The following is a 20,267-nucleotide window of genomic DNA, read 5'->3' as shown; positions in this document are numbered from 1 at the left end:
GGTGGGAGGCAGTTCACATCCAAACAGCAGCTCTGGGAGGCTATTCTGACTTCATGCAAAGAAATACAAGCAGAAACTCTCCAAAAACCCACAAGTTCAATGGATGCAAGAATTGTGAAGGTGACATCAAAGAAGGGTCCTATTGTTAACATGTAACTTGGCCTGTTAGGATGTTTTGGCATTAAATAGCTTTTTTGTTCAGTGAATGTGACCTCCTAATGCTGCAAATTCCACAAATGAGCATTTTCAGTTCTTTAAAACATCAAATGTCGAGAAATTCTACTGTGCCTAATAATTTGGAACAGCGCATTGTGAGGTTTTATTCATTTTGGAGATTATACTGTTATCATTGGGAAGTTTCTTCAATAAAATTCGATGTATAATCTAACGGGTGATGACTTTTATTAGACTGACTGTCATTTGCACCGACCATTTAGGAAAATCAGAGAAAAATGTAATTTGCATAATAATTTGGAACATAGTGCAGTGACCTGAGGCCATCGCCCAGGAGGACTGGGTGAAGATTTCTCAGGATCGCTGCCAGAAGCTGGTTGTCAGGCTATACTTCATGTTAATAGCAGGTCATAACAGCCAGAGGGTTTCTATTGAGTAGAACCTTGTCATGAAGAACATGAATAATTCTGAGCCTACAGTATTCAGTAAAAGTGATGATTTAAGTTGAATTTGGGGAAATATTGTTCTTTTTTGGTCAATTTATTGCAAACTGCAAAAAAAAAAGTTTGTAAATTTAGCTAAGAAAAATATTATTAAAAATTAATTGCAGCTGCATACACAAATGTAAAGGATGGGTGTAGGACCAACCTAGAAAGTCATAACAGGTGACGAAGCCCATTAAACTTAATAAGGGGGCTCATTTAAAGGCTGCGCAGGCGTTTCCTGTACAGTAGAGAGCAGCCAATCACATAAAACAGCAGGTAACAACAGCTTGACATCCCTTGGGACACTGCATTGCCCAGCATGCCTGCACAGCAGAGTCATTTTACAAGCCGCGGCTTTAAAATTAAAGCAATGATAATTTGCGCCATATTTTAGCAATTTTACCCATCGTGTTCAGACGCAGCATCATTTAAGAATAACTCGTCCCACACTTACACATTCAGGGTCTCCTAAGGGATTTTTTTTTTCACTCCCCCCCCCCCCCCCCAACACATGGGGAAAAAAAACAATACATCTTCTTGCCAGAAGGAAAATGATTTCTCACCCGACAGTAAAAAATATAGATTTAAAATATATATCTTCCTATTTATATATGTATAGTCCGGTCTTCTCCGCTGCTATAGGCCCCGGTCTCGGTTGAATGTGTCTAAGACTGTGATGTTGGTGTTTTCGAATGTCCATTGCTGGGACGGGGATTTGGGGTTACAGATGTTCATGAATATTTTGTGGTCGGACCCGCTGGAGTCCATGCAGCTGTTGCTGATCGGGTGGTAAATGGTCTTGTCCTAGGTGAAGAAAAAGTGCATTAGAACATTTCGGTCTGGCGCATATTGTACGTGGAGGATGCCGGTACTGGAACAGCTTTCCTTAGATTTCTGCCTTGTACTGTTCCTCTGTTATTCATCCTGGACAAATTATCCTGATAATGGCCAATTAGACTCATCTCAATCAGATATTAAAGTCAAGCGCGGTACCAAGGCCTGAAGGGGAGTCTGAAATTCTGTCATGGGGTGAAACGTTTCCCCAATGCTTCGTCAGGGGGTTTGAAAAAAAATTCCCAAAGCTTCGTCAGGGGTGAAATAATTCCTCAATGCTCCATCAGGGGTGAAAGGTTTCCCCAATGCTTCGTCAGGAGTGAAACATTTCATCAACCATTTGTAAGGGGTGAAACGTATCATCCAATGCTTCGTCAGGGGTGAAACGAAGCATTGGCGAAACGTATGTCGGGTGTTTGGTGAGTGAGTTCATTATATGATCTAGGTATTGAACCTCTGACACAATTTAATTTTTTCTTGTGGGAATACTTACGGTACCGTTATTATTTAAAAAAAAAATGTATAATAGAGTTACAAACTCTCACTGATGGATTCTTGGTTAACTCATTCTGAAGCCACCAATGTGCAGGGAAAAGCAAAGCCTGTAAAAGGCAAACGGAGCAAAACTTTTAATGATAACCAACTGCAAGAATGTTTATCTAGCCCCTAATAAATGCAACAAGATAAAAAAAAGTCTAAAAAGGTGTCCATGTTCTTTAACCCCTTCATGACCCAGCCTATTTTGGCCTTAATGACCTTGCCGTTTTTTGCAATTCTGACCAGTGTCCCTTTATGAGGTAATAACTCGGGAACGCTTCAACGGATCCTAGCGATTCTGAGATTGTTTTTTCGTGACATATTGGGCTTCATGTTAGTGGTAAATTTAGGTCGATAATTTCTGCGTTTATTTGTGAAAAAAATGGAAATCTGGCGAAAATTTTGAAAATTTTGCAATTTTCACATTTTGAATTTTTATTCTGTTAAACCAGAGAGTTATGTGACACAAAATAGTTAATAAATAACATTTACCACATGTTTACTTTACATCAGCACAATTTTGGAAACAACATTTTTTTTTGCTAGGAAGTTATAAGGGTTAAAATTTGACCAGTGATTTCTCATTTTTACAACAAAATTTACAAAACCATTTTTTTTAGGGACCACCTCACATTTGAAGTCAATTTGAGGGTTCTATATGGCTGAAAATACCCAAAAGTGACACCATTCTAAAAACTGCACCCCTCAAGGTGCTCAAAACCACATTCAAGAAGTTTATTAACCCTTCAGGTGTTTCACAGCAGCAGAAGCAACATGGAAGGAAAAAATGAACATTTAACTTTTTAGTCACAAAAATGATCTTTTAGCAACAATTTTTTTATTTTCCCAAGGGTAAAAGGAGAAACTGGACCACGAACGTTGTTGTCCAATTTGTCCTGAGTACGCTGATACCTCATATGTGGGGGTAAACCACTGTTTGGGCGCACGGCAGAACTCGGAAGGGAAGGAGCGCCATTTGACTTCTTGAATGAAAAATTGGCTCCAATCTTTAGCGGACACCATGTCGCGTTTGGAGAGCCCCCGTGTGCCTAAACATTGGAGCTCCACCTCAAGTGACCCCATTTTGGAAACTAGACCCCCCAAGGAACTTATCTAGATGCATAGTGAGCACTTTAAACCCCCAGGTGCTTCACAAATTGATCCGCAAAAATGAAAAAGTACTTTTTTTTCACAAAAAAAATATTTTAGCCTCAATTTTTTAATTTTCACATGGGCAACAGGATAAAATGGATCCTAAAATTTGTTGGTCAATTTCTCCTGAGTACACTGATACCTCACATGTGGGGGTAAACCACTGTTTGGGCACATGGTAAGTCTCGGAAGGGAAGGAGCGCCATTTGACTTTTTGAATGAAAAATTATCTCCATCGTTAGCGGACACCATGTCGCGTTTGGAGAGCCCCTGTGTGCCTAAACATTGGAGCGCTCCCACAAGTGACCCCATTTTGGAAAGGAGACCCCCCAAGGAACTTATCTAGATGCATAGTGAGCACTTTAAACCCTCAGGTGCTTCACAAATTGATCCGTAAAAATGAAAAAGTACTTTTTTTTCACAAAAAAATTCTTTTAGCCTCAATTTTTTAATTTTCACATGGGCAACAGGATAAAATGGATCCTAAAATTTGTTGGACAATTTCTCCTGAGTACACCGATACCTCATATGTGGGGGTAAACCACTGTTTGGGCGCATGGCAAGGCTCGGAAGGGAAGGCGCGCCATTTGACTTTTTGAATGGAAAAGTAGCTCCAATCGTTAGCGGACACCATGTCGCGTTTGGAGAGCCCCTGTGTGCCTAAACATTGGAGCTCCCCCACAAGTGACCCCATTTTGGAAACTAGACCCCCCAAGGAACTTATCTAGATGCATAGTGAGCACTTTAAACCAACAAGTGCTTCACAGAAGTTTATAACGCAGAGCCGTGAAAATAAAAAATAATTTTTCTTTCCTCAAAAATGATTTTTAGCCCAGAATTTTTTATTTTCCCAAGGGTAACAGGAGAAATTGGACCCCAAATGTTGTTGTCCAGTTTGTCCTGAGTACGATGATACCCCATATGTGGGGGTAAACCACTGTTTGGGTGCATGGCAGGGCTTGGAAGGGAAGGCACGCCATTTGGCTTTTTGAATGGAAAATTAGCTCCAATCATTAGCGGACACCATGTCGCGTTTGGAGAGCCCCTGTGTGCCTAAACATTGGAGCTTCCCCATAAGTGACCCCATTTTGGAAACTAGACCTCCCAAGGAACTAATCTAGATGTGTGGTGAGCACTTTGAACCCCCAAGTGCTTCACAGAAGTTTATAACGCAGAGCCATGAAAATAAAAAATATTTTTTCTTTTCTCAAAAAATTTTTTTTAGCCCTGAATTTTTTATTTTCCCAAGGGTAACAGGGGAAATTTGACCCCAATAGTTGTTGTCCAGTTTCTCCTGAGTACGCTGATACCCCATATGTGGGGGTAAACCACTGCTTGGGCACACGTCGGGGTTCGGAAGGGAAGTAGTGACGTTTTGAAATGCAGACTTTGATGGAATGCTCTGCGGGCGTCACGTTGCGTTTGCAGAGCCCCTGATGTGCCTAAACAGTAGAAACCCCCCACAAGTGACCCCATTTTGGAAACTAGACCCCCAAATGAACTTATCTAGATGTGTGGTGAGCACTTTGAACCCCTAAGTGCTTCACAGAAGTTTATAACGCAGAGCCGTGAAAATAATAAATACGTTTTCTTTCCTCAAAAAAAATTTTTTTAGCCCTGATTTTTTTATTTTCCCAAGGGTAACAGGAGAAATTTGACCCCAAGATTTGTTGTCCAGTTTCTCCTGAGTATGCTGATACCCCATATGTGGGGGTAAACCACTGTTTGGGCACATGCCGGGACTTGGAAGTGAAGTAGTGATGTTTTGAAATGCAGACTTTGATGGAATGCTCTGCGGGCATCACGTTGCTTTTGCAGAGCCCCTGATGTGCCTAAACAGTAGAAACCCCCCACAAGTGACCCCATTTTGGAAACTAAACCCCCAAGGGAACTTATCTAGATGTGTGGTGAGCACTTTGAACCTCTAAGTGCTTCACAGAAGTTTATAACACAGAGCCGTGAAAATAATAAATACGTTTTCTTTCCTCAAAAAATTTTTTTTAGCCCTGATTTTTTTATTTTCCCGAGGGTAACAGGAGAAATTTGACCCCAAGAGTTGTTGTCCAGTTTCTCCTGAGTACGGTGATACCCCATATGTGGGGGTAAACCACTGTTTGGGCACTTGCCGGAGCTCGGAAGTGAAGTAGTGACGTTTTGAAATGTAGACTTTGATGGAATGCTCTGCGGGCGTCACGTTGCGTTTGCAGAGCCCCTGATGTGCCTAAACAGTAGAAACTCCCCACAAGTGACCCCATTTTGGAAACTAAACCCCCAAGGGAACTTATCTAGATGTGTGGTGAGCACTTTGAACCCCCAAGTGCTTCACAGAAGTTTATAACGCAGAGCCGTGAAAATAAAAAATCATTTTTCTTTCCTCAAAAATAATTTTTTAGCCCGCAATTTTTTATTTTCCCAAGGGTTACAGGAGAAATTGGACCCCAAAAGTTGTTGATCAGTTTCTCCTGAGTACGCTGGTACCCCATATGTGGGGGTAAAGCACTGTTTGGGCACACGTCGGGGCTCGGAAGGGAGAGAGCACCATTTTACTTTTTCAACGCAAGATTGGCTGGAATCAATGGTGGCGCCGTGTCGCGTTTGGAGACCCCCTGATGTGCCTAAAAAGTGGAAACCCCTCAATTCTAACTCCAACACTAACCCCAACACACCCCTAACTCTAATCCCAACCCTAACCACAACCCTAACCCCAACACACCCCTAACCCTAGTCTTACCCCTAATTCCAACCCTAAGGCTATGTGCTCACGTTGCGGATTTGTGTGGATTTTTCCGCAGTTTTTGAAAAATCTGCAGGTAAAACGCACTGCGCTTTACCTGCGGATTTACCGCGGATTTCCAGTGTTTTTTGTGTGGATTTCACTTGCGGATTCCTATTATGGAGCAGGTGTAAAACGCTGCGGAATTGCACAAAGAATTGACATGCTGCGGAAAATACAACGCAGCGTTTCCGCGCTGTATTTTCTGCACCATGGGCACAGCGGATTTGGTTTTCCATAGGTTTACGTGGTACTGTAAACGTGATGGAAAACTGATACGAATCCGCAGCGACCAATCCGCTGCGGATCCGCAGCCAAATCCGCACCGTGTGCACATAGCCTAATTCTAACCCTAATTCTAACCCTAATTCTAGCCCTAAGTGCAACCCTAGCCCTAAGTGCAACCCTAAGTGCAACCCTAAGTGCAACCCTAGCCCTAAGTGCAACCCTAAGTGCAACCCTAGCCCTAAGTGCAACCCTAAGTGCAACCCTAGCCCTAAGTGCAACCCTAAGTGCAACCCTAAGTGCAACCCTAAGTGCAACCCTAGCCCTAAGTGCAACCCTAAGTGCAACCCTAACCCTAAGTGCAACCCTAAGTGCAACCCTAAGTGCAACCCTAAGTGCAACCCTAAGTGTAACCCTAAGTGCAACCCTAGCCCTAAGTGCAACCCTAAGTGCAACCCTAAGTGCAACCCTAAGTGCAACCCTAAGTGCAACCCTAAGTGCAACCCTAGCCCTAAGTGCAACCCTAAGTGCAACCCTAAGTGCAACCCTAAGTGCAACCCTAAGTGCAACCCTAGCCCTAAGTGCAACCCTAAGTGCAACCCTAGCCCTAAGTGCAACCCTAAGTGCAACCCTAAGTGCAACCCTAAGTGCAACCCTAGCCCTAAGTGCAACCCTAAGTGCAACCCTAAGTGCAACCCTAAGTGCAACCCTAGCCCTAAGTGCAACCCTAAGTGCAACCCTAAGTGCAACCCTAGCCCTAAGTGCAACCCTAAGTGCAACCCTAAGTGCAACCCTAGCCCTAAGTGCAACCCTAAGTGCAACCCTAAGTGCAACCCTAGCCCTAAGTGCAACCCTAAGTGCAACCCTAGCCCTAAGTGCAACCCTAAGTGCAACCCTAAGTGCAACCCTACCCCTAACCCTACCCCTAACCCTAATGGAAAAACAAAAATAATTATATTTTCTGTATTTTATTATTATCCCTACCTATGGGGGTGATAAAGGGGGTGATTTATTCACTATTTTTTTTATTTTGATCGCTGTGATAGAACTTATCACAGCGACCAAAATGTGCAGGAACGAATCTGCCGGCTTGCAGATTCGGCGGGCGTACTGCGCATGCGCCCGCCATTTTCCAAGATGGCGGCGCCCATGAAGCAGACGGCCGGACACCGGGAGGGACATCGGAGCTAGGTAAGTATGGGGGGGTGGGACCGGAACACGGGGGGGGGATCGGAGGACCTGGGGAGCGGACAGGAGGACCGGGGGAGCCGACAGGAGGGAGGAGGGGAGCGGAACGGAGATCGGGGCAAAAAGGACGACTGGGGGGGCGATCGGTGGGCTGGGGTGGGGGCAGATCGGGGTCTCCAGCCATGGCAGATGCTATTGCAGCATCGGCCATGGCTGGATTGTAATATTTCACCATTTTCATAGGTGAAATATTACAAATCGCTCTGATTGGCAGTTTCACTTTCAACAGCCAATCAGAGCGATCGTAGCCACGGGGGGGTGAAGCCACCCCCCCTGGGCTGAAGCACCACTCCCCCTCTCCCTGCAGATCGGGTAAAATAGGAGTTAACCCCTTCACCCGATCTGCAGGGACGCGATCATTCTGTGACACAGCATATGCGTCACAGGTCGGGAAGGCACCGACTTTCATGACGCATACGCTGTGTCACAGGTCGGGAAGGGGTTAAAGGAAATACTAAACAAACACTGTACGCCCCTTAGGATCAGTGTCGTTGGAGGTCCCAGAGGTCGGACCACCACTGACCATAAAGTAAGGCAATATTCCACCACTTTATAGGTTGGGAGACCCCTTTAGTGTAATGCCCGCAGACCCTCACCTGTGTATACTTCCACAGTTGGTTCCCCTTCATCCCATGGCAATCAAAGAGCGTGACGGGACTTGTGTGCGATACGGCATCTAAGCAAACCTTCTTTGTGTGCAGGGGGTCTCCAGGACGGATGTCCTCCCTCCATCCCAAGGTGAAGACCTGCAGGGCAGAACATTTCAGGGTCCTGATCACATAACGGTGGGGTGGACTCTCCGTGCGCGAGGGTAAATAAGCGCCGTGTGTACCTGCTGGCTGCTCCATGCGTCCATCTTGCGTCCCTTAGTGCAGGTGTCCAGGCGCAGCTCGGACCCCATAGCCCCGTGCTTGGTATCTACGCACAAGCCAAATTTCTTGTTCCGGATCTGGACAGCAGAGGGCGACAGGTGGTCAGAAAGGGACACATAATACAGAGGTGAATTAATCAATTAAATTTCCAGATTAGTGAATCCTGACAGTGTGCAATGTTCACACCACCATGATACACATAATAATGTCTCATCGCCAGGAGCAGAGTACGGGCTCTTTTACCTCTCCCCAGGCAGCGGCGGGAGGTTCCACGGGAGGGTAGAATTTGGGCAAATCCCATGCCACCTTGTTCATGAACCACTTGAAATTCTGACAGTTTAGCTTGGCGCGTAACTCCTTCTGAGAAGCCACATCGCCCGGTGACAGATGCCGGTAATCCGGCCGCCTCTGGTAGATATACTCCGCGTATTCGTCCATCCAAACTTCAGCCACTCTCTTTAAATTCTGCAAGAAGATCGAGAATAAATAAGATAAAATTACAGGAAAAAAAAGTTAAATCTTTTGCAATTTATTGTGCCCCGTGGTATTCATCTCCTGCAGAGGATCTCTGTAAATACACTGGAATGGAAGTTCACAGTCAGTCCACCAGATGGCGCTCGAGTACAGCTGGAGATCACTATTCACAGGGGCACAAACCTCCAGAGATCTCACCGCTGCCACTTGGTCTTATAGCTTTAATTGGATCAGAAATGGATATGCGGTGTTCACACGTTGCATTTTATTTATTTATTTTTTTTTAAAAAAAGGCCAAAACAGTACATTTTTGCACACGTAAACTGCACTGGGGCCGCAACGTGTGAACACAGACTTTATGACGGCCAATGTAGAGTTTGTGGTCACTCTTGATCGCAGCATGGACTTTGGATCTCAACAGCTTCAGGGGGGTTCCTAAGCAGCACTTGCAAGCTCCATAGAGAAGAGCTTGGAAGCGACTAGGTGGCCGGTAACCTAGGCAATGAGTAGTAAACAAGACTGCACCCCTTTAAAGGGTAAGTTCTTAGAAACGGTAAAAGTGCTTGTAAAAAAACAAAAGAAGCAACTTTGCATCTTACATCTTATTAAAAATCATCTGTGATCTCAAAGATCGATTTTCCATGTTATAGGTCATCGCCAGGGCAAGGAATGAGCACCACTCACAAGCTCTGTGCGTTAGCGCTGCTCTAAAAGCTAGCCGGACTGCTGGCTATGACCGGCTACAGTCCCCCGGCTCTTCACCAATACTGCAGAGGCAAAACTACTTCTGGCAGAGCGCTCAGTTCAGACCTTAGCTGTCAATCAAAAGGAGCGCACCGCCACTGTCAAGGCAGGAAGTCTGGGGAAGAGCAGCAGTGCGCTCCTTAAGACACAAGATTATTACACGTCGTCAAGTGTTGTAATAACGACATGACCCACACTGTATTACAATACAGGACTAGGTTTGGGATCACTCTTGAGACAGAGACAGGGGGAAATCGGATTCCCTAGAAGCCACTTTCCAGAAATAACTTGCAGTTTCTGTACGAGTCTCCTCCTGAGATGAGGTCTGTAACCGCTGCTACAGTCACGTGGGACGGAACGACATTGCAGGAAACCGGGTTGGTCTTAGACCGAGGGGGATCAGGGAAGAGAACCAAGTAAGCGCCCAGAGAGGCGGATATTGCTGCCGGTCCACAACAATCGGGGTAGGAACCCAATTAGGAAAATCAGCTGCATTGCCCTGAAAATCCGGAGCAGTCACTATATAATAAGTGTGAGCAGACAGGCCTTACCCTCGCTAAGCTGACACCGGCGGGGACCTTGTACGGGACGTATTTTCGGTATATATGGCCGACTCGTGAGCACGGTGCATCTTCCATTCGGCCCCCGCACATCCACACCTATGGGGAAAAAAACATGGTTAATGGTCGGATATTCACAGTTATCCTACTATTAGTGGACATTAAGCTCACAGTGTGTGCACGAGAGCCTACAGGTAGCCGTACACCCCATACAGACATAACATTGGGACCTGTAAGTAGTGGTACACCGCACAGTCGCCATACTGGGACCCTACACTCTACACCTCCAGGAGCTCTCATGACCTCCTGTCCATTAATATGGAGTCAGCCCCTCTGCAGATATAACGGCCCTCGCTCTCCTGGGAAGGATCTCTACAAGATATTGGAGATGTCTGGGACTTTTTAGCTTTCCCATCGCACAACAAGCACGGTACTCCATCGCCACGATTCACAGGACATGATATTCTTCCATTGATATCATGTCACCAAGCTCATGGAGATCTATTCCTACTACCCCGAGATCCTCTGCATTCTTTTTTTTTCATGTTTCTAATGTGCAGTCTCCAAGTTATTCACCCATTTTTAATCACTCCTTAGTGGATCACAGATTAGAGCTCCAATGCCTGGTTTTTCGGGAATATGGGCCCTTTCTGAAGCATTGAATGCAGAGGACGTTGTGTTGTATGAACCGATTTATAAATGTTGCCTTAGTGGCCGAGGAAGAAATGAGGACTTTAGGTAAAGAATATCATGTCATGTAAATTATGGTGCCCCCTCATCCAGAAGAGCATTTGTGAGGTCAGACCCTGATGTTGGAGGAGAGGCCGGGCACACAATCTCCTTCTACTTCATCCTGAAGGTGTTGGATGGGGTTTAGGTCTGAGCACAGTATGGCCGGTCATGTTCTACCACCAAACTCCCCCCAACCATGTCTTTATAGACCTTGTCATAGGGAACAAAAAAGGGTCTTCCCCAAACTGATGGATGAGGGGCCGGATATTATACAGGGGGCAAGAAGCTGGATGTTCTATACAGGATGGGGGGCCAAATGTTCTACACGGGGGGGGGGGGGGGGGGGGGCGCTGAGGGGCGGATATTCTACACGGGGGGAAGGGGCCGGATGTTTTACACCGAGGAGCCAGATACTATACAACAACGGTGAGGGGCCGGATGGGATATACCTGGTATGAGGGGCCATATGTTATACACTATGGACGATGTTATACTCCGGGGGGGGGGGGGCTAGGGGACGGATGTTGTACACTTGGGCGGGGGGGGGGAGGGGGCGAGGGGACGGATGTCATACACCTGGAGGGCCAGAGGTTATACACCTACACCGGGGGGCGAGGGGACAATACACCGGGGGGCGATGGGCCGGAGGTTATACACCGAGGGAGGCTGTGGCAAGGGGTTGGAGGTTATACACCTGTGAGGAGAGGGTACGGATGTTATACACCTGGGTGCGAGGGGCCGGATGTTATACACCTGGGGGGCGAGGGGCCGCATGTTATACACCTGGGGGGCGAGGGGCCGCATGTTATACACCTGGGGGGCGAGGGGCCGCATGTTATACACCTGGGGGGTGAGGGGCTGCATGTCATACACCTGGGGGGCGAGGGTCTGGATGTTATACACCGGGGGGGGATGTGAGGGGCCGGATGTTATACACCTAGGGGGCGAGGGGCCGGATGTTATACACCTAGGGGGCGAGGGGCTGGATGTCATACACCGGGGGGGGGGGGGGGGATGTGAGAGGCCGCATGTTATACACCTGGGGGCGAGGGGCTGGATGTTATACACCGGGGGGGATGTGAGGGGCCGCATGTTATACACCTGGGGGTTGAGGAGCCGGATGTTATACACCGGGTGGGGGGGGTGAGGGGCCAGATGTTATACACCTGGGGGGTCAAGGGGCCGGATGTTATACACCTAGGGGGCGAGGGTCTGGATGTTATACACCTGGGGGGTGAGGGGCCAGATATGTTATACACCTGAGGGACGAGGGGCTTAATACCTTTCTCCATAGTGTATATAGTGTGCATATGAGAACCTATTAGTAATATTAGACCCCGTTTTGCAGGAGAGGCCGCTCGGGGTCTTGCCTTCATTGCTTCCTTACCATCATCCCTCTCGGCAGTGGTTGTGTCGGCCTTCCTTGCCTCACTGCAGACATTCATCGCAGGCCCCGGCTGCCGTTCATCTCACATTTAACATTCTCAATCTTGATATTCTGAGCAATGCAATGAGCTCAGCATGAAAATAAATGGGCTTAGTTCCCCCCATCGCCGCTCTATCCTTCACTTCCCAGATTCCTTCCGCCCCCTCCCAGCCCTTTGTGCCTGTGATTTCAGCTCCGTTATTAATCTATCAGCTCCAGATGACTGCACCACTTTATCTTAATTTCGGGACAATAAACGGAGCTGTTTCTCGGAGACTTGCTCCTGCCCCGTCAAAGGGGCTCGCGGCGGGTGACTAATTACAAGGGGCGCAGGCTGCAACTTTCTCTGGTATCTGGGCACGTGGCGGCGGCAGGTTCCTTCTTTGTACAGGTGCCTGCCTTGGCACAGAGAGGAGGCAAATGTTCGCCCCAAACTGACCTTGAAGGAAATTTCATACTGTTCTCCTCCCCAAATCTCCAATCCTGGGTCGTATCCTCCGAGCTCCCAGAACCATTTTCTGTCCACAGCGAATAATCCACCGGCCATGACGGGAGACCTGCAATGAGACGAGAGGTAATGGAGACGACACCGGCCGCAGACAGGACTTCATTTGTATTACGGCCGACGTCTGGAGGATTCTCGGATTCTGCTCCATGGTCTTAACCATTAATCCCGCTGCTCTGGGGCAGCTTACAGCAGATGTGTGCGGCTACGGGTTACCGAGCCAGGAGGCCGCGAGACGGGGGGCATTGTCTTTACTTATGGTGCCAAGACTCATCCACAGGCAGCGGCTTACAAGAAATTCTGCATAAGAAAGCAATAAGAAGGGAACATTTGTCTCCACGCGACACATAAGCCTGATAATGTCTCCCGATTTAGGAGGGATGTGTCGGCTGTGATGTATGAGCAATGCAGCATTTATTGTCACCCACCATCCACTTACACAGAAGCCCCTATGTCTCCACGTTGGGGAAGCGACTCACTGCTTCTGGCAATGCTGGGGTTAACGGGGACCCTTCATATACCAAAATGGCATAGGAAAATTGTAAGTGAGCCACGCCAGCTATGATGGGACCCACACATATCTAAGACTAATCACCCAGCGTGCAGACAGCGTGGGCCGAGCCTTACTGTGATTATTAACATGGCGCAGGGACACCTGCCCTGCTGTGACTACTAGGGCTGGGGGGCCTGGCTGTGATGGAGGGATGAACTGTGAGAGTCTGACTTCTCAGGAAGGGTGCTAAGATACAAGCTCTGGTCAGTAGCGATGAGGGTAGAGATCTTGTGTGACTACTGGGAAGAGGGGATGAGTCTGGTGACAACTGGGAAGAGGGGAGGACTGCTGTGACTACTGGGAAGATGGGATGAGTCCGGTGACAGTTGGGAAGAGTGGGGGAGGACTGCTGCGATTACTGGGAAGAGGGAAGGAGGACTGGTATGGCAACAGGGAAGAGGGCTGCTGTCATTACTGGAAAGAGGGGATAAATCCGGTGACTACTGGAAAGAGGGAAGGAGAACTGCTGTGACTAATGGGGAGAGGGGAAGGGGACTGTTGTAGCTAATGGGAAAAGTGGACGAGAATGGCTGTGACTACTGGGAAGAGGGGAGGAGAACTGTTGTGACTACTGGGAAGAGGAGTGCGGTGACTACTGGGAAGAAGAGAGGAAGACTGCTGTGACTACTGGGAAGAAGGAAAAAGGAGTGCTGTGATTACTGGGAAGAGGAGAGGCAGACTAGTAGCGAGAAGGGAAAGGCACTCCTGTGATCACTGGGAAAAGGGGAGGAGAATGGCCATGACTACGGGGAAGAGAACTGTTGTGACTACTGGGGAAAGCAGAGGAGAATGGCCATGACTACTGGGAAGAGGGGAGGAAGCCTGCTGTAACTACTGGGAAGAGGGAAAAAGGAGTGCTGTGACTACTAGGCACATTATACCAGGATGGGGGACGTACATATGAGGATGGGGCACATATATATGAGGATGGGCCACATTATATTAGGATGAGGGACATATATACCAGGATGGAAGACATATATGTACACGAGGATGAGTCGCATTATATCAGGATGGGAGACATATATACCAGGAAGGGATCCTCGTTTGTTAGCTATAAAATTACTACCGTAATGATGGGGCAGACGATGACCAGTCCTATATATTTATAGCTTGATTGCCATAAAAGAAGGGGCCCCAAACACATTTCTTGCACAGGGGCCCCAAGCTGTTAGTATCAGCCCGATAAGGTAGGAGTTACATGGCTCCTATGTATTATTTCTGCTTCCTTTATATAAGATCACTCTCCGTAGAGTCCTTGGATCTGATAACAATGCTCATGAGTCAGAGTGATGCGTCATGAGATGTGTACTGCGGTTCCAGCATGATGTGGCGGTATATATCCACATACTAACATCTCAGAAGGCAACCAAAGAGTCAATGCTTTAAGTGAAGAACTCTTTCAATCAAGCTGCACAGAATAGGACGTCGGTAAGTGCCGGTGTCGCTATATTCCCCGTCTATATTTCACTCCATCACGCTGTGTCAGGAAACAAAGGCCATGCTAATCAGGTAATTAGTCATAAAGCAACCGCCAGCCCTTGTCAGCGCGCGGAAAGTGAGATAAAGACATCAACAGCGGCTGCAAAGCGCAGGGCCGACAATGGCAGGCACAGGGGAAAGCAGACATTTATGCAGGTCTATGTGGTTTTTTTTTTGGTTTTTTTTAAAGTAACCTTAAAGAGATATTCCCATCTCCAAGATCTTATCTCAATATGTAGTAGGTGTACTAATAATATTAGCAAATACCTCCAAATAGAAATGTAGTATAGTTCTTCTGATTCGCTATGTCTCTTTTCTCATGTCCAGGGCATTGCAGGACAGAACACGCCGCAAGCAACTAACTCAAACCTGTGTCACGCTAAATGTGGCAAAACATCCTGGACAACAGCACGGCTAGTAAAGAAAGGCAGGGACTAGATGCCCAACGGGTTTCGCCACACACTGTGGCTTCCTCAGGGCCCACATTTTCCTCTTCTGCTTCGACGAGCGATAACTTTATATTTTTTCCTTCAAGGTATCTTTACAAAGGCTTGTTTTGACAGACACCATTTATTGTACTATATAATATAATGAAAAAATCCAACTGGGGTGAAATAAAAAAAGGGAAAAAAAAAAAAGCAATTTTGCTATTTTTACGATGCTCACTTTCTGGGAAAAATTATTTATTCTGTGATCAGGATGGTGATTCTAAATTTCTAGATTTTTTTAGAATAGAAACACATACAACCTGCCACTACATGTTGTAACGGGGATAAAAGTGCCCCATTCTGCCAATCGGTGCAGGTTCTGGCCGTAGGGCCCCCATCAATGTCTATGGGAGGGGGGAATGGACACTTATATAAGGGGCATGGCCCCTATTAATCTTTAATATTTACATATATTGGGGTTGCTGGGCAAAAAATTTTAGCTTGCAGTACTCTAAACCGCAATAATAATAATAATTATTATTTTTTAAAAAAACCCTTTTAATATTTTCTTTGAAAGCCCTTTAAAAAGGGTTCTAATAATTCCCGCTGAATCCCCTCCGCGGGCTCCGCCGGCGCTTTTGCTCTTTGTGTCTCATTTCCAATGCTGTATCTTGGTAACAAGACACAACTAATACTTATCATTCTGATGGCAGCTGAAATTTCTGCAATAAAGTTGTAAAAGCGTAAAAAAATAAAAAATGAAATAAATTAACTGTGTCTTCACCCACCAGACACAAAAAGCCTTGCACGATCATATAATGGACTAAAGGGGGGAGCGTTAAGCAACCTTTATTGGTACGCGCAATTTTTCGAGAACTCCGAGTTCCGTAATAAATGATCCATTATTGCAACAACCTTGGAAATACATTCACAAAAGGGAATTTTTTTTTTCTCTTAAGAAAAAGCATTGAAAGTAAAAAAGAAAAGGAGGAATTGTATTACTATGGACACAATAGACAGGGGGCCTTCGCCCACGACACCCCTCAATGAGCCAGAATAGAAAGTCACTTTGTAGGAACGGCTCCCGCATTGGAGAACCACCAAGATTTTCAATAAAGGTTAATCTGCTCATCAGTTCCACCTTCGGCTAATAGAGTAAAGTTGTGCTGATTGGGGGCCGAGAGGAGGCGCAGACGGAGCCGAGAGGAGGCGCAGACGGGGCCGAGAGGAGGCGCAGACGGGGCCGAGAGGAGGCGCAGACGGGGCCGAGAGGAGGCGCAGACGGGGCCGAGAGGAGGCGCAGACGGGGCCGAGAGGAGGCGCAGACGGGGCCGAGAGGAGGCGCAGACGGGGCCGAGAGGAGGCGCAGACGGGGCCGAGAGGAGGCGCAGACGGGGCCGAGAGGAGGCGCAGACGGGGCCGAGAGGAGGCGCAGACGGGGCCGAGAGGAGGCGCAGACGGGGCCGAGAGGAGGCGCAGACGGGGCCGAGAGGAGGCGCAGACGGGGCCGAGAGGAGGCGCAGACGGGGCCGAGAGGAGGCGCAGACGGGGCCGAGAGGAGGCGCAGACGGGGCCGAGAGGAGGCGCAGACGGCGCCGAGAGGAGGCGCAGACGGCGCCGAGAGGAGGCGCAGACGACGCCGAGAGGAGGCGCAGACGGGGCCGAGAGGAGGCGCAGACGGGGCCGAGAGGAGGCGCAGACGGGGCCGAGAGGAGGCGCAGACGGGGCCGAGAGGAGGCGCAGACGGGGCCGAGAGGAGGCGCAGACGGGGCCGAGAGGAGGCGCAGACGGGGCCGAGAGGAGGCGCAGACGGGGCCGAGAGGAGGCGCAGACGGGGCCGAGAGGAGGCGCAGACGGCGCCGAGAGGAGGCGCAGACGGCGCCGAGAGGAGGCGCAGACGGCGCCGAGAGGAGGCGCAGACGACGCCGAGAGGAGGCGCAGACGGCGCCGAGAGGAGGCGCAGACGGCACAGAGAGGAGGCGCAGACGGCACCGAGAGGAGGCACAGACGGCGCAGAGAGGTCGCCCATCAGATCAGACCATCGTCATTTATATACAGCACAGGATAAATTAAAATTGTATTTTTGGGGGTGTATAACAAGAGTCAGCAGATGACAGCCAGATCAAGGTGGTGGCATTTGGTTCCCTTTAAATGATGACCATTTTTAATATGTAAAAATCCGTGATTCTGTCGCTCTTTTCAGTTTTGTGCTGCGTCACTCCATTGCAGATATATTCATATTTGTTCCTTTGGGAGTGCACTATGTGAAATCTCTGCTTGCACTTCAACTGGGCATTCAGAGAGTCTTATCTGGAGTTGTGCACTTACACACCTCCTTCCCAGACTTTGCCAATCACAGTTGGACAGCGCCCAAGACTGCTAGATCAGCTGCTGAGCTGTGATTGGTAGCATTTGGATGGGAGGGACAGGTTAAGGAGCACGCATCCGGAGAAGAATTTGTAGTTCAAATATAAGCAGAGATTTCACATTCTGCGCTCCAGAAGAAACAAATATGAATATTCCTGCAATGGAGTGACGCAGAGAAAAACGGAAAAGAGCAGCAGAATCAGGGTAGCTGCGGGATTTTTATTAGGTATTTAATTTGAGTTTTGGAGCGAGTGACATATCCTCTTTAACCTGAAATAAAATGAAATTGTCTATGAAGGCACACTTTCACTTAAAGAGAGTTTCCACTGCTAGCCGGTTTGAGAAGTTGTTACATGACCTCAAGTACATGAACCTGGTCAACGCATGACTCGCAAGTACATGGTCACATGGCGACCACTGTTCGTATTTGGCAAGCTGCCCTTCTTGCTGAAACTTTGCCTGAAAGAGGGTAGGTGTTCTTTATAAATGGGATAGAGATTGGCATCAATGAGATACGGGGCTTGGTGTGGATGGCTAGACATGGGATTCAAGACCATCGGAACTCACTCGAAAGGTTCACTGGGATCGGACTTCTGCAGTTCTGAAGGAATCGGGATGCGTTTGTAAAACATCTCCCAGTCAAAGGCCCCCCGCATGGCGTCTCCAGCTTGTGTTCCGTATGCAAAGTTGTCGTGGTCGATGACATCAATCATCGGGCACACGATTGTCTTGCGGTTCTGGGCGATACGATCTGCGGGAAGAAAACAGAATTCCAATTTAGACAAATCTAAAAACTTTGTTGGAAGCCGCTGCAGATAAGCTGTAATTACAGCAAACACGGAACGAGCCGCTTGTACATAATCTCCCTTGTAGTAGGAGATTTAGGTCAGACACTCCGCCAAAACTAGAGAAGAAGTGACAAATGCCAGTCCTCCGGAGAACGGTTGCTATGAGGATGCACAGGAGGGAAGGCACAAATAGGACTTTGTAGTAGGGAAAAGTCGTGGCTGTGTAGGATGCTCTGAGTAAAGTAATTGCACTGACTAATGATGTACATGGACGCGGCGGCGGGGGGGAGCAGTATCGGGGGTGCGCTTACCCAGCAGTGGAGGAAGCCAGTTCACATTGGTCTCGCAGTGCGAGTCCAGAAAAGTGATGACTTCTCCGATGGCCGTAGATGCTCCTAACATACGCGTGCGAATCAGACCTTCTCTCTTCTTGGTGCGGACTATTCTTACTTTAGGAAAATTCACCATGTAATCCTCCAGGCGTTTTTTCAGATGCTCTAAAATGGAGAAGACAGAGAGATATTCGGATTACGTGTGTCATCAAAAATCTATACCGGGAAATCCAGTACGAAGGCTCAATCATTGAAGATGACATTGGTGACATCTGTAGTAGACAAAAAGCCCTTCATGACATCGTTTAGCTAAAGAGACGTGGTCAGCAGGTTTTCTTATGTAATCCAAGATCAGCATGATGTAGGGGCAGAGAGCCTGATTCCAGCGATGTGTCACTTACTGTTCTGTGTTGCTGTATCAATAAAATTAGTGTTTTATCAGCAGGAGATTATCACTACAGGACTAGGTCACTCCTGGTCCAACCACGCCCCCAACACCTATTGGCAGCTTTCTGCCAATAAAAATTGTAGACAAAAAGCAGTCAATGAGTGGTGTGGGCGGAGTTATAGACAGCTCAGCATTCGAGCTCTGCTAGATCTGCAGCAGAGAAAACTGGGATTCTATCAAAACTACACCAAGCAGACCAACAAGTGACATATCGCTGGAATCGGGGTATCTATTCCTACAACATGCATATCAAGAAGGCAAAATTTCAATAACCAATCAGAACTTATTATATAGTGTCAAAAAAATATAATTTAAAGCTTGCCCTCCTCTTCACTAAAGCAGTACTGCAGCAGCTGAAGCCGTGCCCCCTAGCTACACCAGCTGGCACTGCTAGTGGGATTTACGGCACAGTGGTCTCTGTAAATCATACCGTTTCTCTTCTGTAGGGGTTTGTCATTATTTATAATGCAAACTTTTGCCGCCGCGGATCGCTGACATGACTCCCTGCAAAATAATGTTTCTTTCCTCTAGTGCTTTAAAAGAAAAGAAAAAAAACACAACTGTTTTAACTTTTTTCCCTTGCAGTCCTCCGGGGCACCGTGGCCGACATTAAAGCTTTACAGTTTTAATAATTTAGCAACTGTGTGTGGCTTTCAAGGAATAGACATGGCAAAGAGTGGTCTCGGCGGGGAGCGGAGAGATCAGATAGATGCATTTTGCCAAGGATTCTTACAGCGCCATAGCGTCAAAATGGAGCAAAATAATGAGGTACAGGAACATTAATGCAATGGTTTCTGGAAGGTAGGAGTCAAAAAAATGTAATCTACCTGATTGTTTTTAAAGCAACACTCAACTAAGAAATTGCCAGAATACTAAATGTTTTCAATATACAAAAAAAAAAGGTTGCACAAAATTTGGCCAAATAATGTCTGCCCATCAACCAACGTCAAGGTGGTCCCATAAGACTGATGGGTCAAAATTTTGTGCAAAGCGTCTCATTCATTTAATGTATTCCTAATAATCAAAAGCTGTATTGCTATTCATATTTCATATATTTCACACTGATATGCTTTAGCACGACAGAGTGCAACTTTTTTTGTACAGCGAGGAAAAAAAGTATTTAGTCAG

At 47.3% G+C, this 20,267-nt stretch overlaps 1 protein-coding gene and 1 long non-coding RNA gene across 2 annotated transcripts in view; one reads left to right on the top strand and one right to left on the bottom strand.

Moving 5' to 3' along the window:
- Positions 1-1,145: 1,145 nt before the first annotated feature.
- Positions 1,146-20,267, bottom strand: part of GALNT10 (polypeptide N-acetylgalactosaminyltransferase 10) — a 125,604-nt gene continuing 106,482 nt past the window's right edge. Inside the window, exons 5-12 of the mRNA XM_077266397.1 lie at positions 18,671-18,856; positions 18,139-18,322; positions 12,676-12,793; positions 10,070-10,177; positions 8,544-8,765; positions 8,261-8,377; positions 8,025-8,174; positions 1,146-1,463 (exon numbers count right to left, since the gene is read on the bottom strand). Of these exons, the coding sequence (XP_077122512.1) occupies positions 1,296-1,463; positions 8,025-8,174; positions 8,261-8,377; positions 8,544-8,765; positions 10,070-10,177; positions 12,676-12,793; positions 18,139-18,322; positions 18,671-18,856 (1,253 nt within the window). The 3' untranslated portion in view covers positions 1,146-1,295. The remainder of the gene's footprint in view (positions 1,464-8,024; positions 8,175-8,260; positions 8,378-8,543; positions 8,766-10,069; positions 10,178-12,675; positions 12,794-18,138; positions 18,323-18,670; positions 18,857-20,267) is intronic.
- On the top strand, positions 14,513-15,414 carry LOC143774002 (uncharacterized). The gene is made up of 2 exons (XR_013215455.1): positions 14,513-14,806; positions 15,104-15,414. It is a non-coding gene; the product is annotated as an uncharacterized LOC143774002 (long non-coding RNA).

Source organism: Ranitomeya variabilis, chromosome 5, assembly GCF_051348905.1.
Source record: "Ranitomeya variabilis isolate aRanVar5 chromosome 5, aRanVar5.hap1, whole genome shotgun sequence".
NCBI lineage: Eukaryota > Metazoa > Chordata > Amphibia > Anura > Dendrobatidae > Ranitomeya > Ranitomeya variabilis.
This window is presented reverse-complemented; position numbering and strand designations above follow the sequence as displayed.